This window comes from Pelophylax lessonae (genome assembly GCF_965119305.1).
Source record: "Pelophylax lessonae genome assembly, chromosome: 4".
NCBI classification, from domain to species: Eukaryota; Metazoa; Chordata; class Amphibia; order Anura; family Ranidae; genus Pelophylax; species Pelophylax lessonae.
This window is the reverse complement of record NC_138771.1, coordinates 297,622,445-297,647,577: the sequence shown is the minus strand read 5'-3', so window position 1 is coordinate 297,647,577 and position 25,133 is coordinate 297,622,445. Positions and strand designations below refer to the sequence as shown.

Genomic DNA, 25,133 nt, shown 5'->3' with positions numbered 1-25,133 from the left:
GGCCAGGCAAAGTGACGTACCGGTACGTCACTAGCCTGTCACCGGCTTGTGAGCCAATAGCGGGCGAGTGCGCACCCGCCCCGGCTCGTTCCCTAACAAGTCAGTTCGTGTGACCAGCGGACCTGGTGTCCGCCGGTCACTCGCGATCGTTCGCCGGGAAGGGAGAAAGGCAAGGCGGCTAATGTAAACAAGCCGCCTGTCATTCTCCCCTGTGTAAAAATGGAGATCAGACGGTTCTACTATGTAGGACCGTTGATCTCTGTTTTTACACTAGTATCCATGTCCCATCACAGTTAGAAACACGCCCCTAGGACACACTTAACCCCTCCCTCTCCAATACAGTTAATCCCTTCCCTGCCAGTGTCATTTTTACAGTAACAGTGCATATGTATAGCACTGATTACTGCAGTAATGTCACTGGTAACCCCAAAAGTGTAAAAAATGTCAGTCAAGGGTCCGATCTGTCCGCTGCAATGTCGCAGTCCCGCAAAAATAAACGCAATGCATACTAGCTCATTGTGTCTTTGTCTGTGTTTTATTTATTTATTTTTTTCTTGGAGGTTTACAACCACTTTAAAGATGAGCCTATAACCTTACTTTCAGGCTCCCCTCCTGTACTGACATTTCTTACTTTGATTTTACTGCACACTGGGAGCTTTTCATGGCATGCATTACAAGCTGCAGCAAGCCATATAGAATCTGCCTTATTTCCTGGAGGATGTCCAGTGCCATCTGGTCTTTTGCTCCCCAGCCGTAATGTCAACCACTTTAATTTATTGGATTTTAGTTCTTTCAGTCATGGAGACTCAGCATAACAGGGGGTCATAGGCATGTACAGGGGGTGTGCCAGGTGTGACTGGGCACACCATAATCACTATTGGTCCCGTTACTCCCTACTGCCTGGGCCCCCCTTTTTGGCCCCCTGCCCCACAGTGCTGCTGGCTTCCCTCATCTCCTCTCTCCCCAGCTGCTGTGGGGATGGGGAGCAGGGGAAGGGACAAGTAAATATGTTATTTACTGGCCCCTTCCTTTTCTTAACAAACACAGTGAACACATTCGCTCACTGTGTCTATTCAGAACTGAAGCATAGTAAACTGTTTTTACTATGCCCCAGTTTTTGAATGAATAGGAAGCCACTCAGCCCAGAGCACTTTCTGCTCTGATAGCTGATGCTCCAGAGAAAGGCATGTGTGTTTGAGCTTTGGGGCGCACACCCTAATGCAACAGGCTGTACTCACCTGTGCATAGGGTCGCTACCTAGAGTGGCCCGCATGCAAATGCACTCTGCTTGGAACACCTACTTCTGGGACTGACATCACATCAAGGCATTTAGATATTTGCATAACTCCTCCAAGAGACAACCCCAACACAAATTAAATATCCTTTCCCACAAAATGTCATTCTCCCCCGTAGTTCCCAAGCCCCTCTTGCACCGACACCAAATACACAAAACATTTACTTTTTTATTTGTAAATATAGTGCCACGTAACCCATTAATGCATCAATGTGTTTTGCAGTGCACTGCAACATGCTTACACAGCATTACCCCAGCCCAATGGTGTGAACCCAGTTTAAAGCCTAATGTAGCTAAAAATAAGAATCAGTACAAGGGATATAACTTACAGACATCAGGATGTGTCCCTTGTGCTGATTCCACTTCTGTTTGTAGAAATCCTGCCTAGTCCATGCCCCCACCTCCACCGCCATAATCTTCTGGTGCAGTAGAGGTTAATATAACTAACTGGCTTTCACATGCTCTCATTAGGGGACCCTGACTATGCCTGCCCTTTTTGACTATCTGCTCTATACATAGAAGCTGCACTACAGTTTCTATGACTTAAATACGATCAATGAATGGGGGGAAGTGCTATCAATCATCCATTCATCATCAATTCTTATATTCTGTTTCATCCCTTGCAACTGTAGTACAGCGTCTATGGATGGAAATGTCATACATAGTCGGGCTCCCTTGATGAGACCTCTGACAGACCATTAGCATAGCTCCCAACTGTCTCTGATTTCAAGGGACTGTCCCTGATTTGGAACAAAGTCACTCTGTCCCTCTTTCCTCCTCAAGTGTCCCTCATTTTGGTCTGATCTATATAATTGTATATAAAATGCACTTTTTATCTTTCAAAAAGTGTTTCCCAGTGCTAAATCTTTCATCCAATTTATAAAGTACATGCAGCCAGAGAGGTTAGTGATAGCTTGTTTGCTTCAGATGGGTTTTGCATTCCAATACAAGTCTATGGGAGTGCAAAGCAGGCTTCAGGTCAAATCCAGATGAGAAAGAGGTCATCTGCAGATAGAATGCACCAGTCAATTAATTCTGAAGAATCCTAAACTGACATCAAACTAATGCCATCAACAAAAGCCCAAAGCTCATCAACACTGGCCCTTACTTAGTTAATAGGCAATAAAGATCACAACTTTTTGTCTGCAGGAACTGTATGTGAAGTTTTGCTAATCTCCATGGTCGTGGAGAAGTGAAGGGTTTACAGTCATTCACAGAACTCTGCATTTTTTGTTTGCACAAAGTAGATATAAAATTTATATTACATGTTTTTTTCATAATTGTTATTAACTTTATAAAACAGAAATCCTCCATTCGGACGGACAACAGAGTCTTAAAGCACAAGCCCTCCATGAACTTGGCAATCTCTATCTGTATGCAGGGAATAAAAGGTAATATTTATTTAACCAATTGTCTCAGATATAGTATAGTATGCTTAACAAGGTTGGCTTAGTAAATAAACAGAAGAGGTTGCAAGTGACAACCAAGTAGGTTCATGGTTTCATTTTGAAACTTGTACTCACATATTTACTTTTGCAATCTTGTTGCTTTGGACAACGATTCCAATTTTACCTGCTCAAGGTCTTATGCTTGGATATCCTTATGTAGGGCTGCACAGCTGATGGTTGATTTGTACTTTTTTTGTACATTTTTTGTAATCTAATGCAATGTGTCTGACATTGTCATTACTGAATACTTTGCCATTTTCCTGTAAACACATAGGAAGATGCGGTCTAGTGTTAATAACCCCAAGCTATTTTTTATACTGTTTTTAAAGTGTGTGTTACCCCAACTGTTGTATTCCTGATATATGTCTGTTGTATCATGTACCTGTATCAAAAGGTATGCTTTTATTTTTGCATTGCTTCCCTTGTGTAAAATACTTGGTGATCCTGCCTGCCCCCCTGCTGCCCTATTAGGAATTGACCACACCAGGGCATGGAAACCTGTTTGTCCTCCCAGACTTATGCTGACATCCACCCCTGGACAGATTTTCACTGGGAAGATCAGTGTACTGCTGTTTCTCCATGAATACAAAAGAAACAGTCAGCGCAGACAGGTGATAAAACACAAATATAAAAATGAAATGCTGGCTGTACACCGAACCAGAATACACAGAGTTTCCCTCACAGAAATTATTGCAAAAATTGGTGCAGCGCAAATCAAAATATGAATAACAAATAATATGTACATTAATAAAATAGGAACATATTAAAACTGTCCATCAATAATGGTAAAAAGTCCCAGAGAGTCATCAGAGGCAGATAAATCCGTAAAAAGTGCTAAAAGAGGCAGGTCATACAGAATCCAATCAGTAAATCCCTTCACCAAGAAGCACACCACTGCGCTCACCTCAAAGTTTGACCCCTGTTTTACCAGCGGGTCAAACAAAGCAGTATGACAGATTCCTCCACTGATCTCTGAAAACAGCTTGCCTCCTATACTCCGGTCCGTTTGAATAAAACTCCATATGCAGTATAAAAGAAATAGACAAAGCCTCTAAGTGCTTTGAATAACATTTAATAAAGAATCGCACTTACAAGCAAAGAGGCAGTAATACATCCATCCATCGGGTAAAGATAGCGACGAGGGCTCTGCACAACGGCAGACAGCCCAACAGATGCTCGAGACAGCAGCGGGTGACGTCAGAGGAAACAACTCCACCGGAATATCTGCCCTCTATCTTCTATTCTATATGTGATAGGGTGGTCATGCATGGTCTTAATTTGATCAGTATGACATTTCTTATCCAAAGATATACTTATTGTTAATGTGTCATGTTCCTGTCTACATTTATGAATCCTGTGTGTATCTATTAAGCTTTTTAATGAACAGCTTGGTTGAGTGCTATTTACGACTCAGTTTTGGCCATCCTTAATGGATTTGTTCAAAGTTTTACAACAGGCCTGTTGGAAGAACAGATCAAAAAAGCAAGGGGATTTCCAGTCACAACTTACCAACCAGCCAGCGACCAACCGAATTGACCTGTCTAACAGTATGCGTTAGAAACAGGGGTTTAGTTGCACATATTTGCAAATACATGCGTAAGCTGCAGGCCACGGCAAGGCACCCTGATATCTGCAGTCCCTAACTCTACAATTTTAAGAGTCTCCACAATGAGAGCACATGGATTCTAATGGATAGATGGAGGACAGGTGACTAGAGGGAGCCCCACCCCTCCCTAAAGGCGCAGGGTCACACTGAACACCCAGCACATTGCACAATGTCAGCAAAGGTGTCAGTGTGTTGCCTGGCCAATATAAATATGAAGATAGGAAGAACAGACATCCTATCCCTGATAGCAATTAGAGGTTTCATATCTCTGATTTGAGATAACGGTTCTTTTGAAGTGTAAAACCCTGCATTCCATTAGGGAATTGAGGTGGGAAGGGGGAGAATATCACTGGTGTATATCTGGGCTGCCAGACTGTCATGGCCGCTCTGAACAAAATGGTTGCTTCTGAACAACATGGCTTCCTGTGACAGCTTTCGTATATCCAGTGCAGGATATCAATACAATATGGTCACTTATAAAAAAATAAATAAATAAAAAAGGTATTTATATGTAGCACCCTACAGGTAGGTGCTAGGTAAACGTATAGTGTGCCTTGTCTGCCTAACAGGAGGGCTGTGATTTGTTTAGTCAGGGTGTCATGGTTTCCAGGTGTGCCTGCTGAAGGGGGAGTCTCCCCACTGGCTCCTGTGAGAGGCTTCTCATAGGGCAGTGGAGGAAACCCAATCAGGGGACACATCCAGGCTTATAACTACCCCAGAAGGCAGATTATGCTGCAAAGGATTCTGGGAGTGGGTATAAGTTTGGGGGTGGCGCATGACACAATGTCTTTGGCGGAAGCAGAGTCCCAGGAGGGAGAGAACGGCTGTCTCTCCTCCTGTCTGAGAAAAAGGATCTTGGGGTGTTTTGCCTGCAGATTCAGAGAGAGTGCTGAACTAAGCTGAGGGGATCCAGTGTGCCAAGAACCTGCGAAGAGTCAGAGGGGTCCAGTCCCAGGAAAGCCTACAGAGGTCGTGAGTACTGAGGATTGCCCCTGGGGGTCTGCCTAAAGTTAGAGGGGACCACTCCGGTGGAGGATCGGGGAACCAGTGACAGTTAATGGTGAAAGGGGGTACCTAGGTTGAGGACCCTAAAGTGACAGAGGGAGTACATAGTCAGTGGACCGGTGGCTATAATTCACTCTGCTAGCAAATGGAAAGTGATGGGAAGGAAGTGATATGTGTATCTCTATAAATAAAGCAATGGTATTAATTATGAACATACTTTGTTTGGTCGTATCTAAATGCTAATATAATATTTTATAAACTAGTACAGGAGCAGGTACAGTGAAAAAGCAATATAAACACAGAGTAGCAGAGGTAGCAACCACTACCAGACCTCTGTCTTTGGGAGTGGGTTATAGCTTTCTTTCAGGCTTAGATGTCTCCCCTTTAATATTACACTGATTGAGTAAATAACATAATGATTCTTGTGTCAATTACAGTAGGCTTCCAGACTATAGGTTTGTAATATTTTCTGACCAATTTGTGAGCATAGTAGGCATTTTTAATAGTGAAGAAATAACAGGGTCATGATCCATATTTTACAGATGCCATTTTCTGGTCATATTATTCTGACAGGCTTCAGTCAGTAGAAAGAGTGACCGTGAATGATTGCAAAGCTGTAGTTGCGACACGGCAGGGGTGTCAGACCACTTCATAGAGACCTCTGCTCTTACGCAGCATGCAGTCTTTAGCTGTAGCCTCTTGCTAAGCATGGGAATTTCTTTATGTAGCTGGAAGAAGCTGTAAAAACAACAATAAAAGTATGATATTAGATGCTGTGTTTGGAGGCACCCTGGCTTGGTAATTTTTTTACACTACAGTTGGGCTTTAAAAACTTACAAATGAATCAGGTGAGAAATGCAAGCGACCCTGTTAGCTTAATAATAAAATAAAATAAATTGCTACCTGCAAAAGAAGTCCTTTACTACTTACCTGTCCTGCTGCCTGTGCTGCTGATTTCCTCTGTATTCCTGAGATACCACTGTGTTTAAAACAGTAGTGATGGAAGCAACCACAAAGTGCAGCGAGAGACCAGGCATTTGGTACACTCAAAAGTATGTGGGTGCCAAAGAGTTTTCAGTGGTATCTTAGAAATAGATCAGTCTGTTGGTGCCACTGTCAGCCTCAGCCACTGTCCCTAAAGCCCAACCCCAGACAATTTTTATTTATTTTTTGTTTGGATAGATTGGGGATCTAACCAGTGGCGTAGCGTGGGGCTGTCAGCGCCCAGGGCAAGACAAGTAATTTGCACCACCTAACCCGTGGACTTTTAGCACTCCCCGAGTCTCTTCCACTAGTACAGTATTAAACCCCTTATGGTACATTTTAGTATTATTCATACATATATATGTGGTCTTTGTATTTTATTTGATAAATATACTACAGTATATATTTATTATTATTGAATGAATATAATAAGGGAAGAATATATGTTATACTGGTGTGCCTTACCTAAGAATGAGGGCCCAGGGACTGTTATGCCTGCTCTGCTGCTGCGAACGTCCTGTGGCTTGCCCACTGGCCGCCCCCCTATATTTGCTTACTGGACATCCCGCTGAGTCCTTCAGTGCACCCACTTTTATTTTAACACTCTAAAAATTTAATATATAAAAATGAAAAGCATATTTCAAGTCATCAGTGCTTTCACGATTTACCAGTAAGGAATTTTATTTTGGCCAAAGAGCAGCAAAGAGACATCCCCATATATTCAGCAAAGAGATAGCCTTATATATCCAGCAAAGTGACAGCCCCAAATATTCAGAAAAGAGACTGCCCACTCCAGAAAGGAGACATCCCCATATATTCAGCAAATAGGCAGACCAATCCAGCAGGGAAACATCCTCATATTTTCAGGAAAGAGACGGCTCGATTTAGAAAAGAGACAGCTCCATTTATTCAGCATAAAAACAGCCCAATCCAGCAAGGACATTCCCATATATTCAGCAAAGAGACAGCCCCAATTATTCAGCAAAGAGACATTCAAATCCAACAAAGAGACAGCCCCAAATATTCAGCAAAGAGACATCACAATCCAGCTAAGATACATCCCAAATTATTCAGCAAAGAGATGGTCCAATGCAGTAAATAGACATCCCCATATATTCAGCAAAGAGATGGCCCAGTGCAGTAAAGATTCAGCCCAATTCAGTAAAGATACATCCCCAAATGTTCAGCAAAGAGACATCCCATTCCAGAAAAGAGACATCCCCATATAACAAAGAGGCCGGCGGACCCAAACCTGGACACATTACTCAAAATCTGGACTTCTTGCGTGAATCTCAGACAGGTGGCCACACTAGGTGTCATCCCCCCCTTTCATGATACAGTGGTCCCCCTTAGAGACCATCGTTAGATTAGAGTCCCCTTATATCAGCACCCCTCCCTTATGGGGGTTTCTAAGGGGGCGGGGGATATAAGAACACTCTGATCTATAGGGGGGCTCTAAAGGGGGGTGCTGATATAATGGGACTTTGATCGAATGGGGGGGTCTCTAAAGGGGTTGCTATTATAAAAGGACTCTGATCTAATATAAAAGGACTCTCAGTGGGGGTATACTGACTGCTGATTTAATGGTTGATTTAATGGTTGGTCACCAACCATTTGAGCAACAGTCAGCACCCCCCCCCCTTAGAGACCCCCCATTAGCTCAGAGTTACTTTATATCAGTGCCCACCCTTACAGAACCAATTAGGTCAGAGTCCCTTTTTATTAGCACCCCCCCATCCCTTTTAGAGACCTTCGTTAGATCCCACTTATAGAACCAGTTAGCTCATGTCCCCTCATATCAGTGTCTCCTGCCCCTAAAGACCCCAATTAGCTTGCCTTACAGGCGGAAGCCGCTGCGACCCAGGAAGTGTGGGAGCCACAGTTTGGGGGCAGAGCTGGGAGATGGAGCAGCTCTACTGTAGCATTATTTTCCTCTCACTGTGCGGGGGGAGGGGGGGCAGGCAGAGGAGTCAGGGAGAATGCAGAGAGAGTACAGGCGGGCACTGCTTTGCTGGACCAACACAGGATTGGAATCTTCTCTGGTGATACAGTGCACTGAGAGCAGAGCATCCGGCACTTGCTTCAGCACTGGGACAGGATGGTTGGACTGGGGATATTTGTGTCCAGTTTACAGGTGGACTGAAACCTGGTCACTTAGCACACTCAGGGTGGCATAGAACTAATTTCTGCACCCCTCTATTTTTTTTTTTTAAGGGTTATCTCTCTCAGTTGTTTATTGCTATCTCTGTGCACTTTGGTAAAATCTTTGCTACCTTTCTGTTTGGGTAAGGGTGTCGGGCAGAACACAAAGTAAAGTGAAATCTCCGCAAGGGTCCAAAATAACAATAAAAACCTTAAAGATGTTCTAACTTCCCCCACTGAATGAAAAAAAACAAAAAACAAAAAAAAACGCTTTGTCTACAGTTGATCTTTAAAGCACACTGGTACTAGGCCCATTCAGAGTAAAGCAAACAGTTTGCATTAACCCCCCTAAGCCCAGTAGTACATACTTAGCATTTCTTCGCTCACTCAATATGCTTAGTATAGCACCAAAAACTGAAATAGATTCACAGAACTTCTGTGGATAGAGGTCCATGTGACAGCATTTGGCATATCAGTGATGTCACATGGGAGCCCATAGCCTTGTGTAAACTTGTGACTCCTGTGACTTTTAGCTTACACAGGACTTTTTTCACTCCATGTAGCTGAACAAAGCGGGGGTGATGCAGGTAGAAGGAAAGCAACTATATGCTGCTGGGGAGCAGGCCCGGACTGGCCATAGGGCAGACCGGGCATATGCCCGGTGGGCTGAGGCCTCCGCTCCGTGCGCATGATTGTCACTAGTGTAGTGTCCCTCCGCTTTGATGCCGGTTGCTGCTGGCCTCTCCGCGGCCGATTACCGGCCGCTACCGCATATTCTTCTGGCCGCCTGCCTCGGATTACGGGTATGTCCCCGACTCCCCGCCACTCGGAGGTGTGCAATAAAGTGGACCTGTATTGGGACTAGCCCCCACAAGTATTTATATTGGACCTATATAGTGTTTCCTATTTATCGGTAAAGTCAGTATATTTATTTGATAGCACTTTAGTATTTTTTAAAGTTCCATCCCATTCTAAAGGAAGTGCTCCTGCTATTGTGGGGCAGTATTTGCTGCATTATTTGCTTACAGTCAAGCAAAAACACATTGAAACTAAAAGTCTATAACTCACAATATCAACTTGTAATGCCTCACAATGGGTTAACTTTCTTGTCAGTTTTCCCTTGGTATAGCTGTTTATCTTCTTACATTAGAGTGTGAAAAATGACATTCTTTGGAATGTACCATATTTATTATAGCAATTTAGTTATCAAGCTGACAGATAAAAGCTATAATCCATTACAGCTTTACATTGCATTTGAAATTAATTTATATAATCACACACTGTAAATGTTTGTTAAACAAAATTGTGTTAAAAGTGTAAGGGCAGCTTAAGTACACAGAATGAAAACTGCAGCTTCCTTTTTTTTCTCTCGCTGTGTGTGTTTTATTGTTATGTGATTGAATATAAATGGTATAATGGATTGTAGTCAAAACCTTGCTTGCTTTGGTGAAAACATTCCTACTATTATTTTAAAATCCAAAAGGGGACATTTTAAGATCCACTGCTTGACTAGCCCAAACCCTTTTTAAAATGACCCTTATCTAGACAAATCACTCCAATTTGTGAGCCCATTGATGCTCTAAATTTTGGGTTGTATTTCTACAATTTAGACACATAGTAGTTATGTGAATGGACCATTTACTGCTAAGGATATGTTTTTTGTGTGTGTGTATTTGTGTGTATGTGTATATATATATATATATATTACTGCTAATAGTTTAGGCAGGTGTGAAGCAATGCTGTAGAGTAAGAATTCTTTCAAAAATATATATATTTTTTGAAAGGTGTTTATTTATAAATTTTCAAGAACAATACAGAACGAAGAAAAACTCAAAGCAATGTCATTAAAACATGTTAGGTTATATACAAAGAATCAATGGAAACCATTGCAGCATAGATAATACAACAACAGGCCAACGGGGCCTGGGGGGGACCTCAAAAACTGGATTGCATAGGAGCCGTAACGGCAACAGTGGGACAAGCCTAGCAGGGCATCATAAGTGGTCCCAACCCTAAGACAGATGGGGGAGACAACCAGCCAGGTACGACTGACACAGACAAAGACTTAGTCTTAAATTTAGAGTTAAGACCCCTTACATTCCAGGAGACACACGTGACCCTTGACATTTGTAAGATAACGGTGGGGCGGGAACCCCAGAAATCAGTGTCCCCCGGCACAGCTGCATAGCCCTGAGGGCAGAGGAAGGCAACAGGAAGGCAGACACACACACTCACACAACACAGATACAGACAACAAAGAAACCTGGAAATGAGATGCATGAGGGACAGGACGAATAAGGTAATCCTGTCCCCCAGGCACACAAAATAAAGAGAAGGAGGGGGGGAGAAAACAAAATAACCCCTCTGAATCCCCTGCCCAGACACCTAACAAAAACACTGAAAAAAAGAAAACCAAGGCACGGGCTTTATCCCAAAACAAAAGAAAATGCCTGAGAGCAGAAGGACGTGGCCAGCCAGGTTCAGCTGGCAAGGTCCAGCATGGGCAGTGCCCACAGTAAAAACAATTGAAAACACAAAAGTTATATGTTCAAAATAAAAGGAGCAAGACAAGGCAGCCCTGAGAACACAGAGGGGGAGCTCCCCTCACAGCAAGGCAGCATGCCAACCCGACACTCCAAAAAATCAGAAGTTCCAGGTCGGGCAACAACCATCCTGACCTCAAACAGAATTTTCAGCCGAGGAGACAGTTCAGGTCACAGGTATACGGCTTCCGGGCACCCAGCCAGGGGGAGGAAGGGACTCCAGCCAGGAAATGACAGCAGCAGGAGACTGAAAAAAGTGAGCTTTATCCTGTTGGACGACTCGGAGGGTAGCCGGGAACATCATGGAGTACTGCATAGCCTTCTCCCGCAGCATTTGTTTGGCCTGTTAGTATTTTGCACGCAAAGTGCGGACCGCAGGAGAGTAATCCGGGTAAAGGGAAACCACTGCATTATTAATCCGCAGGCTTCCTTTAAGTCTGGCAGAATGGAGAATGGAGTCTCTGTCCCTGTAGTTGAGTAAGCGGATTATCACAATGCGGGGGGGGGGAGGCCTACCAGGAACCCTGTGAGCTCGCTCAATGACAAAGCATGATGACAGAGTATTCTGGTCAAACTCCTGCTGGAACCAGCTTTCCAGGAAGAGCACAGGGTCAGACCCCTCAACCCGCTCAGGCAGCCCCACCAGCCAAACATTATTCCGGCGCAGCCGGGTTTTCCAGGTCATCCATCTTGTCTTCCACCGTTTTGACCTTTTCCCACACTGTTTAAACTCAGGGACCAAGGGGTGTACAGTGTCCTCCAAATCACTGATGGGGCGCTCAGTCTCTGTAACCCGGTCCCTAACTTTACTCATGTCCTGGCGCATAATTATAATATCCAGCTTCAGCTCCGCCACCTTTCCCATCAAATCAGAATGATTTACCTTGATGGCCTGAAGGACATCCGTCAGAGTGGGTTCCCGCACTGGACTGTCATCCATCCCATCCGCGCTTGGGGACATCTGGGAGAGTAGCTCCAGGGGAGCGGAGGCACCCGGTGAGGGCGAAGGAGAGGCTCCGGATGTCTCCCCAAACAAATCCGGGGTAGAAGCCGGGGAAGGCAGCGGTGCGGTGGAGCGGCGGCCATCTTTGCAGGACCGGGTGGTAACGCTCATTCTGGCCGGAGGCTGCTTTCTTCGCTTCCCCATCCACTAATATACCGACTGGAGGTGCCCAGACCCGTGCACCAAACACCCGCAGCGAGAAAAAGCAGAAATGGAGTGCAGGATCAGAAGGATGGAGCAGGATCACATCAAGGGGAGCTCAGAGCCGCCAAAAGCATGTCCGCTCACATGTCCAGCTAGCCACGCCTTAAAAATATATATTTTAATTGGTAATTTTTGATCAACTTACAAAATGCAAAGTGAGCAAACAGAAGAAAAATCTAAATCAAATCAGTATTTGCTGTGACTACCCTTTGGCTTCAACCCAGCATCATTTCTTACACTTGCACATTTTGTTCAGTTAGGCCTCTTTCACACGAACGATCTGATCAGATGCGCCTGTAATTTTTTTAGGCGGACCTGATCGGATCCTCCATGCATCCCTATGGGGCAGCGGATGTCAGCGGTGACATGTCCGCTGACACCCGCTGCCATCCGCATCCAATCCTGTCCGTTAAATCTGGATGGATGAAACCCTATTTTCCATCCGTCCAGGGGATCGAATGGGATCGGATGAGAGTGGACAGGCGGTCCGCTCTCATCTGATTCCCCCATAGAAACAAGCGGGGCTCTGACACCTCCCTCTCTGCACACAGAGCGGAGAGGGAGCTGTCACCTGCCTGCTCAGCGGGGATCAGCGGATCGATCCCCCGCTGAGCAGCACGGAGTCCGCCGACGGAGGTGGACCGTGTGAAAGAGCCCTTACACAAAGTCAGGGATCTTGTAGGATTAGAATCAGGTGTATGATTAACCAGTAATACCAAGCAGGTGCTAATAATCATCAATTTCATATGTAGGTTGAAACACAGTCATAAACTGAAACAGATGTGTAGGAGGCTAAAACTGGGTGAGGAACAGCCAAACTCTGCTACTAATGTGAGGTTGTGGAAGACATCTTCATGTCACTGGTCATACACCATGGCAAGACTGATCACAGAAACAAGACACAATGTCGTTACTACAACTACAACTGCAAGGTCTCTCCCAGGTAAAGATTTCAAAGCAGACTGGGGTTTTAAGATGTGCTGTTTTAAGCTTTTTTTGAAGAAGCACAAAGAAATAGGCATCATTGAAGTCCATAAATGTAGTGGTTTACAAGGGAATCTTAATTTAGCAGATGAAAGACACATCATGCTTACTTCCCTTTGACATTAGAAGATGTCCAGCAGTGTCTTCAGCACAGAACTGGTGGAAACCAGTGGGACCCAGGTGCACCAACCTACTGTCTGGAGAAGTCTGGTCAGAAGTGGTATTCATGGAAGAATTGTGCTCAAAAGCCATACCCCTGATGTGGAAACAAGGCTAGACAACCCAACAATGCATACAAACATATGAACGGGGTACAGAAAAATGGCAGCAGGTGTTCTGGACTGATGTTTAAAAGTTTGAAATATCTGGCTGTAGCAGGAGGCAGTTTGTTTGCCGAGGGACTGGAGAGTGGTACAATAATGAATGTCTACAGGCAACATTGAAGCATGGTGGAGTTTCCTTGCAAATTTGGGGCTGCATTTCTTCAAATGGAGTTGGAGACTTGGTCAGGAACAATGGTGTGCTCAATGCTAAGAATTACAGGCAAATACAGTGCTTATCCATCATGCCATACCATCAGGGAGGTGTGTGATTGTCCCCAAATTTAACTTGCAGCAAGGCAATGACCCCAAACATACAGCCAATGTCATTAAAAACTACCTTCAGCGTAAAGAAGAGCAAAGCATCCTGGAAGTGATGGTTTTGCCCCACAGAGTCCTAATCTCAATGTCATTGAGTCTGTGTGGGATTACATAAAGAGACAGAAGGATTTGAGAAAGTCTACATCCACAGAAGATCTGTGGTTATTTCTGTAATATGTTTGGAACAATCTACATGCTGAGCTCCTTCAAAAACTGTGTGCAAGTGTACCTAGAAGAATTGATGCTGTTTTGAAGGCAAAGAGTAGTCCCAACAAATATTGATTTGATTTTTATCTCTTCTGTTCATTAACTATTTCTGGATTTATTAAAAGCATTGTTAATTAACAGTATTTTTTCCACAACTAAACTTTTGCACAGTACTGTGTTTGTATGTATATACAGTGGGTATAGGAAGGAACCACCCCCTTTAAAGTAATCACATTCTGCTGCTTTGAAGCCTGAAATGAAGACCGACACAGTTTTTGTTTAATCCCTTTTCCAACTCAGTGATTCTGTTTTTGAATTTTTTTTCTGACATGTTGGTGTTATAGCCAGTGGTGTATTTAGGTTTTGTGCTGCCCTAGGCCTGACTAAACTTCTGCACCCCCTAATTTATTTATGACCCACCCCTACCTGTAAAAGGCCACACCCTTTCCTGTTTATGACTCTGTCATCTGTAAACCACAGACCATAACCACAGTCTGTCAGTGCCCATCAGCATAGCTTCATCAGTTCCCATAAGTTCAGCCTCATCAGTGCAGCCTTATCAGTGCCGTCTCTTTACTGCCCATCAGTGCAGCATATCAGTGTGGCCTAATCAATGGTCACCAGTGCAGCCCCATCAGTGGCCATCATTGCAGCCTTATCAGTGCCCATTAGTACAGCCTTATGTCATGGGATTAATTAGATGACTCTTTTAGGATATTTGGACTTGTGTTTGCTGCCACTGAATGTAATTATAGGATTATTTCACTTATTCGTATAATAAATAGTCCATAGTCATTATACAAATAATGAAATATTTTTTTTTTTTTTTTTTGCTGCCCCCCTGCAAAGTTCCACCCTAGGCCTGGGCCTTGTTGGCCTAGGCCAGGATACAGCACTGGTTATAGCTTTCACTTGGATGTTATAAGTTGGAAAAAAAAAAAAAACTGTGTCTTAATTTCAGGCTGCAAAGCAACAACATGTGATTATAAAGAGGGTGATAATTTTCTATACCCACTGTATATATAAATATTTATATATAGTGTAGAGTGATATATATATATATATATATATATATATATATATATATACAGTATCTCACAAAAGTGAGTACACCCCTCACATTTTTGTAAATATTTGATTATATCTTTTCATGTAACACTGAAGAAATACACTTTTCTACAATGTAAAGTAGTGAGTGTACAGCTTGTATAACAGTGTATATTTCCTGTCCCCTCAAAATAACTCAACACACAGCCATTAATTAACTGCTGGCAACAAAAGTGAGTACACCCCTAAGTAGAATTGTCCAAATTGGGTCCAATTAGCCATTTTTCCTCCCTAATGTCATGTGACTCGTTAGAGGTTCAAAGTCTCAGGTGTGAATGGGGAGCAGGTGTGGTAAATTTGGTGTTATTGCTCTCACTCACTCATACTTGTCACTGGAAGTTCAACATGGCACCTCGTGGCAAAGAACTCCCTGGGGATCTGAAAAAACGAATTGTTGCTCTACATAAAGATGGCATAGGCTATAAGAAGATTGCCAAGACCCTGAAATTGAGCTGCAGCACGGTGGCCAAGACTATACAGTGGTTTACCAGGACTGGTTCCACTCAGAACATGCCTCACCATGGTCGACCAAAGAAGTTGAGTGCACATGCTCAGTGTTATATCCAGAGGTTGTCTTTGGGAAATAGACGTATGAGTGCTGCCAGCATTGCTGTAGGTTGAAGGGGTGGGGGGTCAGCCTGTCAGTGCATAGGCCATATGCCGCACACTACATCAATCAGGTCTGCATGGCTGTTGTCCCAGAAGGACAAAGATGATGCACAAGAAAGCCGCAAAGACAAGCAAATTAAGGACATGGATTACTGGAACCATGTCCGGTGGTCTGATGAGACCAAGATAAACTTTTTTTGGTTCTGCCGACACTGGGGGGCTACAGTTCATTGAGAGAACCATGAATGCCAACATGTACAGTGACATACTGAAACAGAGCATGATCCTCTCCCTTCAGAGACTGGGCCGCAGGGCAGTATTCCAACATGATAACAACCCCAAACACACCTCCAAGGTGACCACTTCCTTGCTAAAGGTGCTGAGGGTAAAGGTGATGGACTGGCCAAGCATGTCTCTCTAGACCTAAACCCTATTGAGCATCTGTGGGGCATCCCCAGGTGGAGAAGCCCAAGGTCTCTAACATCCACCAACTCCATGATGTCCTCATGGAGGAGTGGAAGAGGACTCCAGTGCCAACCTGTGAGGCTCTGGTGAACTCCATGCCCAAGAGGGTTAAGGCAGTGCTGGAAAATAATGGTGGCCACGCAAAATATTGACACTTTGGGCCCAAGTCGGACATTCTTTGCTGGGGGTGCACTCACTTTTGTTGCCAGTGGTTTAGACATTCATTGCTGTGTGTTGAGTTATTTTTAGGGGACAGCAAATTGACACTGTTATACAAGCTGTGCACTCACTACTTTACACTGTAGCAAAGTGTCATTTCTTCAGTGTTGTCACATGAAAAGATAGAATAAGATATTTACAAATATGTGAGGGGTGTACTCACTTTTGTGAGATACTGTATATATGTATGTGTATATATATATATATATATATATATATATATATATATATATATATATATATATATATATATATATATATATATATATATATATATACACAGTATATCTATCTCTCTCTCTCTCTCTCTCTATATATATATATATATATATAGTGTATAGTCCTAGCTGTACCACTACCACTGTAACATGGCATGAAGACTAGGCAAGCAGCTTTTGATAGCAATTACAATTTCTTGAAGTAACCTAAAGATGAACCAAAATAAACATAGCACATAAAGAAGATCTGTAATGAGAGGAATAGGGGCCTCCATTGCTGTCCTTTATATTTGAATACTAGTTGCCCAGATGTCCCAGATCTCTGATAACTTCTGATCTCTATCTCCTGATCTGTATTCTTGTTTGTTTTCTATGTGTGTGTGTGTGTCATAGTCTCTATCATTTTCATGTACTTCTTCCATCTGAGATGCCTAGTTGATCCTGCCAGTCACCATTTTTCCTTGTTATACACTGGCCACACAAGGCACAGAGACTGATCTGTGCTAGCCTGGTTAGTTTTCATCCTTTTGCTGGCCATTCAGAGGTGCAGAACTCACAGCATGCCTGTATTGAGTAATTTGTTCAGCCATCACACCCCCTGGACAATCACAGCCTGCCTCTGGCATGCCCCCCTACCCATCCATCACAGCATGCCCCTTGAACATATGCCTTGCTCAAGCACAGCCTGCATCTTGCCTCATGCTGAACAGACTATGGACTACAGGCACATAGTGTGCCTGCACAGTTTCCTATAACTCTACCCCCCCCCCCCCCCCCAATTATCAGGAACAAGAAATGCATGGTCACATGCAAGAACTTTTTAACCTTGTAAAAAAGGTGGGAATGATAATTTCTTAAAGAAAGAAAAATCTGTTATGCATACTTATACCTGTATTAGAAAGTGTCTAAACCATTGTATGTTCACAACTACTTTACTGGAAGGATAGGTCAGCAATGGCAGCCCTGTTATCTTTACAATGCAAGCAGATTGTGGGTGGTGGCCGGCTGAGTGCTGTACATAGCTTCCTAAAATCATCACATCACCCTACCTAAGTACTAATCTCAAGATCCCTCATTTCTGTTGCAAGTAATGGGCTGGCTTTTGGGAGGAGTTATGCCTAGGCATTTTGGCAACCTTCCTAAGCAAAGTTGCAATTGTATTGAGACCACCCTAGGCAACACCTACATGTGATGCTGAGCCTCCATGATTGAAAGAAATGATATCCAATGAATAAAAGGGGCAAACAGAGAACAGTAAGGCTGGATGCTGGATGTCCTCCAGTTGGGAAATAGGGTGGGCTTTATCTTACTTGCTGGTACCTGAAATACATACATTAACCATCACTATTTGTTTCCATAAATGTACTCCAATAAGTCCCTCATCCATAATAAATGTGTGTAATTTATAGCTACATTAAGGGCATAACACAATGTTTGCCTCCACTAATTTTCCTAAAACTGGAAATAACCCCGTTTTATTCTGGGTTTATTAGGAAGTAGTAAAATGTAGACGCCATCTATTTTTATAAAGTTCTGCTTTACAGTAACTCTAAATGAGAATTTTGTGACAATAGTGCCATAATATTAAATTATTTTCCACATACGGTGCATCTTTTTAAAATGTATTTTACTGGTAAAAAATAATGTTTAGGCTCCTTTCACACAGGTGTTGTCTGGTGTGTTCAGCAAGGGATTCATGAAAAAAAAATAAAAAATCCCCCGTTGAAGTTGAGCAGAATGAGACAGACTTTTCAGCATTTCCCTCCATTTAACAAACAGAGCTTTGCATCCTTTTACATTGGACTGCCTCTGATCTGAAACATTTAGGTCAGAAAAAATGGAAAGGGATGCAGATCTTTTCCTTTTTTTTTTCTTTTTTTTTGTACCTAAATGAGCCAGAAGATGGACACATCTGTTTACATCAGCCTGCTCATAGACTTAAGCTGGCCATACATGAATCAAAATTCTACCTGTTAAGCAGGGTTTTTGCTGCAGGCTATAGCTGGCAGCGCTGATCAGTATATGTTGACGCTGTCATAATACAAAGGCTCAGCGGCAGGATTCCCCCATCCACATTGAGTGTGTGGATGGGGAAATTACCGTAAGTCATTTTTTTCTCATTCAACTTACTGATTGAACAAAAGAAAAAGACTCATCTATGGGCTGCTTTACATGGATCTTTCAGTCAAGTCCTCCTGAAAAAAACTGACAAGCAGATTTGATTGGATCATTCATGTGAAAAGGGCTTTAAGATATTTAATCAATCAGTTAATCATGCAATCTTTGCATCAACAGAACAATTCTATGAATTTGATCCTGATTACATGCTCTTACTATCCTGCCCTAGGCATCCACATTTTTCCGCCACATAATTCAAGTATATACAGTGTTCAGATTCTTATTTTCCTTCACAGCTAACCAAAATTACATTGGGGCTTTGCTATTGGAACTCTCCTTTGACGTGACAATTCATTTGTCATCTATTAGCTCATAATCTGCTTTGCATTTGATATTCATCAACAAAGATGTTCTCCATTGTGGCTGTCATATTTATGTAGTGCTTCCAGTTGTGACTGTCATTGTCATTTACTATATCCAGCAGGTTCATTTACAAGATTTATTTTTTTAGTTTGTTTGCTTCTCATTGGAATATGACGTTGTGGTATTTGTTCCATACTAAATGCAGTCATTTGTAATAGTAAGACAACTGAAATGAGCTGATTTTAATTTCATTATTTCAAGGTCATCAGCAGTTTACATTTATGTATTTTGATTTTTCCTTTAAATGGGTACATTTATACAGGACATTTTGGAGCTTATGCAAGTATTGCCTGTATTAGGCTCTGTGTCAACAGTCTTGGGGCTTGTGCCGATGGGCAAATGCAGTTTGCTTGCATTCCATTTGCATTTGACATCAATTTCTGGGATAATTCAGTTCATTGAGAGGATACGACTCCCCTTACTCATAGTTAATACAAGCCTTCCTTTTTGCACCCAGCAGCTGAATGTACCAGTAGGGGGGTGAAAGGTAGGTAAGTATCTGTGAGCTGTGGAGGTCTGCATTAAAAGTCAACATGTTGTATTATCCTGTATGGTAAAAGCTTTTAAAACCATCTGAACCTATTGCAGATTTAGCAACTTGTGCTTTTAGTGCCTGGTTCACCCCAGAACTGCACAGAAAAGCACTCCTGTATGATAAATTGTGGTATGCACTGGATCACATCAAAAGTAGTGCAGGCACTGCTTTTAAAAACACACTGCACTGCGTTTACATGCCCAATGAGTTTTGATCGCTGTGCATGAAACGCGGAAGGAACATGAATTTCCCGCACCACGTTCTAGTGTGAAAGCTTATTTCTGACACAAAATCAGTAATTTTTGCTAGAAAATTACTTAGAACCACCAAACATTATATAATATATATATATATATATATATATATATTTTTTTTTTAGCAGAGACTCTGAAAACAAAATAGGCGGTTGTTGCAAAATCTTATGTCACACGCAGCGGTCATAAGATATTTGCGCAGCGGTCTTTTAAGCATACTTTTTTGGGAAAAAATACACTTTACTGAATTAAAAAAACAAAAAACAAAAAAAAAACAGTAATGTTAGCCCAATTTGTTTATATATTGTGAAAGATGATGTCAGGCCGAGTAAATACATACCTAACATGTTACGGTTTAAAATTGGGCACACTCGTGGAATGGCGTCAAGCGACGGTACTTAAAAATCTCCAAAGGCGACGCTTTAAAAAATTTTAACAGTTACTATTTTAGAGTTACAGAGGAGGTCTTTTGCTAGAATTATTGCTCTTTGGCAGCCGAGTATACCGGAAGTGTCGTTGTGACGTTGCTTCTGGGTTACTTCATCAGAGACCTGATCTAAGCTGAATCCGACTTCGTTCGGGACTCTTACCAGCCGGCGGACATGCCGGCTGGTTGCTCAGGTCTCCCGGTGGGGCGGGAGACCCGGGCAGAGCGGCAGGAGGAGGGGGGGGGGACTGGACATCTTGAACCTGCTGAGGCTGCTGAGCCGCATGAGTTGTTATCACCAGAAAGCTGACTGCCAGCCCAAAAAAAAGGTTGCCTCTAGCTGCAGGCATCACCCAGATACAACCACTTCTTTGCGGGAAGTGGTTTTTAAAGTTTGAGAATGCCTGAAAAATTGAATTCAAGTACAATACAGTGGGTAAGTGTTTACATACTCGCTATTACTTCTGAAATTAAGATGGAATGCAGGAGCACTTTTGCAATGGAATACAGTTTATTGCATAAAAACGCTAACAATTGAAAACCTAGAGTGTTTTAATTATTATTTAGTTTTTGATATGCTGGAAAAAAAAGAAGGATTTTATGCACAAAGTGCTCCTTGATTCTATCTTCATTCAATAAGGTTGGAATATATCTTCTATTGGGTGAGCAACACTAGGACCAAGCCAAAACAAATTGTATATTATTATACAAGATTTATATATTGCCAACAGTTTGTGCAGCGCTTTACAACATGAGGGCAGACAGTACAGTTACAATACTATTCAATACAGGAGAAATCAGAGGGCCCTGCTCCTTAGAGCTTACAATCTTGGAGATAAGTATGATTTTCTCTGTTGCAAAGACAGATGTCTATGACCTCCCTCGGTTAATCATGAGTGTTAAGCATTTATGAACATTATCTCTCTTACATAGGTTTTGTCTACAGTGTTATTGAGTAATCTACAGATATTAGTGATTATCCACCTATAGGTGACTTGTTTGGCATATATTCCTGTATGCTGATTTGCTTATATATATATTATTTTTTTTTTTTTTTTACTTTTTAAGAAACCATCTAGCAATTTGGAAAAAAATGGCATAGTTTAAAATTTTGGAAAAGAAACCAGATTTAAAACTCAGCTGCTTTTCAAACAAAAAGAAGACTCTAAGCACTCAAACAAATTTGCTTATATTTTAATTATCTCTATGAATTTTGAACCAGGTTAGAAACATATGAAAAATGACTTTAAACTCCAACTCCAGGATATCAGCAACCCCCAACAACCTGAAACCACAATCATGTATCAGTCTTCTATTCTTCTGTATGTTTGATGGGGTCCTTTTTTATGTGTGTTCACCTCACTACCTGCATGACATTGACACTTCCTATTGGTGGAGGTAACACTTCCACTGGCCAGGTCCTCTCGCATAGGCTTTAGAGGCAAGAGAACTTGGGGGGTGGTGAGGGGACTATTTGTAATGTTCTGGTACCTTTGGGTACCCTAATTACTCTTTCATAAGTGTATGCGCCCCACCATTCTCTTTTGGTAAGGTGTGCATACACCTTTAAGACTGATGCTGTCATCACTGAGCGCCGGACTGGATGGCTATTTAGATCGCCGGCTCTCACTCACATGTGTTCGTTCAAACTGCTTTGTGCCTTGATGCTAACCTGTCTTGAAGCTCTCATGCTTGCAAGCATACCTCGCTGTCGGAACCACGCTGCGCTGATCCCTGTATCCCGCTACCGGATCATCCGCTCTTGCCGAACCTCTCCTCTGCTACATTGCTATTAGTGATAAGTACCCCACAGGGGAAACCTCTATAACCTTCATACTAAAGCTTACACTATCTAGCTCTGCATACTAAGGACTATTACTACATCTGCATTATCTAAGATTGCTAGCTCTTGAGCCTACTACCACCTGTTCTTGCACTGGGTTGATCTCTCTTGTATGTCCACCTGCTACTCTGTCATCTGCTACCATACATGATTCCTAAACCTATCTGCATCCCATCTGCTACTATCTTACTTTCAAGAACATTTCCTTTCAAGTGTCTGTCATCTACCATCTCTATCCAACCTGTCTCTTCAGCCTATCATTACTGTGTTACTCAGGGCCGCTGTTAGAAATCACGGGGCCCCGTACAGCCTACCTAAGCGGGCCCCCCGACCCGCCCACCTCAGCGGGCCCCACCCCGACCCCGCCCACCTCGGCGGGCCCCACCCTGACCCCACCCACCTCAACAAAATGCAGCCTTGGTCCTCAAGTGATATTTATTTTTCTCCTGCCTGTTATAAATTTGATTAGACTAGTGTTCAAAGACACCTGAGATCATCCCTTTTTAATGAGAATGCTGCCGATGACTTTAAGGCATACTGTAGATTTTCTTTAAAGCATAGGTTGACCCTAACCACCCGATTTTGTGTGGAACATGTAACATGTTCCAAATCCTGCAGCCGCCTCTCCCCCCGCCATTGTAGTTCTCAAAGAACTACAATGGTGCTGTGGAGCACCGTGGTATTTCTTTGATTTTTTCCTGTCAGTGTATCTGCAAGCCCATACGGGATGTACAGGTACACAGATATACTGACGATCTGAAGAAGACCTACATGGCACCAGGGATCTGCTGATTGCTGGTGCAATGCTTTACAGGCTCCAAAAGAAAAAAAAATAAATGCACATTTTTTTAACTGCAAAAAAATGTGCATTTATTATTTTTTTTCAAAGGTGAACTTATCCTTGAAGCCTTAAAGTACATCTATGATGCCTTTAAATCAGCTGAAGCATGCAATTATAATTATTTAAAATCTTTATGAGCTATTTCACACTAGCATTGCTCTTTGAAGAGTGATCTGCATTCAGATCTCTCTTCAGAGAGCATTTGGCTGGTGGGAGGAGGCATTGTATCACCTCTTCAGCACCTGTTAACCACTTCAAAATCCTGATAACAGTTGAATAGGATCGTGGCCAATAGGCAACATGGTGGGTGGTCCAATGGGGACAATTTTTGCTGCGCAAAAAGCTTTGCAGTTGTGACATATGTACTTTCCATCCCACTACCTTTCCAGCATAAAGGCTCTTTGAAACATCTGCTCAGCAAGGGATCCATGAGTGGATTCCCTGCTGAACTGGAGCTTCTCGGCATAGATGGCAGTGTTAAAACCTCTGTGCCAGTTCAGTCTATGCCCACGTATACCACACAGTGGATAGGGGTGGACTGGTGATGGCTCTATGGATGGACAGATATAAATGGAAATGTGTCCATATACATCAGGCTATGTTTGATCTGTCATGTTTAGGTCTGGAAAAATAGACAAGGGTGAAGTCCTTTTTTTTTTTTCGGAAACTGGACATATCCAGAGGTAGGTGGATGTAAACAGACAGCAGTCCTTATCTATTTTTCCAAACCTAAACATGACAGATTAAACATAGCCTGATGTAAATGGACACATTTCCATTTACATCTGTCCATTCATAGAGCCATCACCAGTCCATCCCTATCCACTGTGTGGTGTATGTGGATTTCTGTAGATCTACATAGAGGTCTGCACAAAAAAATTGACTGGTGGATCTAAGTGGAAAGCTTGGGCAAATATTTCTTATGGGGAGTTGTTGGAGGTCTTAAAAACACAGCTCAGCCATTTACTGCCCTCCAAACAGAGATGTAAGCAAGCATCTCATACTTATGATTATCATCATTATAATGATCAGAGCACAGCAGCTGCTCTGTTCCTCTGTCATAGTGTCACTGTTGGTTGCTGATTCTGTTATGGCTGTACTGTGTTACAATCTGCAACACAGTACAGCCATAAAGTTAACAAAATCAGCACCCAGCAGCAATGTGACACTGTGACAGAGCAGCTGCTGTGATCTGATCGTCATAATGATGGTAAGCACACAGTGGAGAGTCGGGGAGTGTACCTTCCTTCCTTGGTAGTCAGTGTCAGTGTGTGAAGCTGTGCACCTCCCCCAGCCATCGGATTAAGCCTGCAGTGCCCTCTCAGCCTCCAGCCTGCCTCACATCAGTCTCTTCCTCTGTCCGTGGAACTTACTGAGGGAGCAGTGTAGAAAAATATCACTCCGCCAGTGAAAACATAAGCAGTGGATGGCCGTGACCGGAACTATATGGCAGCACATAAGCTTGTCTGCCTGCGCCCCGAAAAAGGAAAAGAAGTCCCTCCTCTTCTCAGTGCTGACATCTCCTGGGCCCCTAATGTTAACCCTAGGGGGCCCAGGAAATTACCCTCAACAAAAAAACAAACAAATTGAAGAAGGTATGGTTTATAAAAAAACTTTTTATTTATTTAGGAGAAACAACTGTAAAGCTGCCCGGGCCCCCCTGCTGGACTGATAGAGCCCGGGCCCGGTACAACAGGGCTGGTTGTACTGCCCTATCAGCGGCCCTGGTGTTACTATATACATAAGTCACTCTAGGAAACATCTTATTGAGTGTGTGTATTTACTTGCTGAATTGAGATCATCCACACATGATGAGTCATTGGGAGTTGGGATTGGTGTCTCAGCATTTCTCTACATGACTACTGAAGTGGAATATTTCTGCAGCTGAAAATCCACATCATACATAAAACGCAGGAGCGTTACAGATTGAACGAACCACAAATGGATTCAGCAGAAATAACCACTCAGATGACACAATTAAAACAGCAAGTAACTGCGTTAATACACGCACTT

General features: G+C 42.8%; 1 protein-coding gene across 1 annotated transcript in view; it reads left to right on the top strand.

Moving 5' to 3' along the window:
* CFAP54 (cilia and flagella associated protein 54) overlaps positions 1 to 25,133 on the top strand; it is a 616,124-nt gene that overhangs the window by 417,631 nt on the left and 173,360 nt on the right. The window contains exon 43 of the mRNA XM_082253561.1: positions 2,598 to 2,685. Coding sequence (XP_082109687.1) covers positions 2,598 to 2,685 — 88 coding nt within the window. The remainder of the gene's footprint in view (positions 1 to 2,597; positions 2,686 to 25,133) is intronic.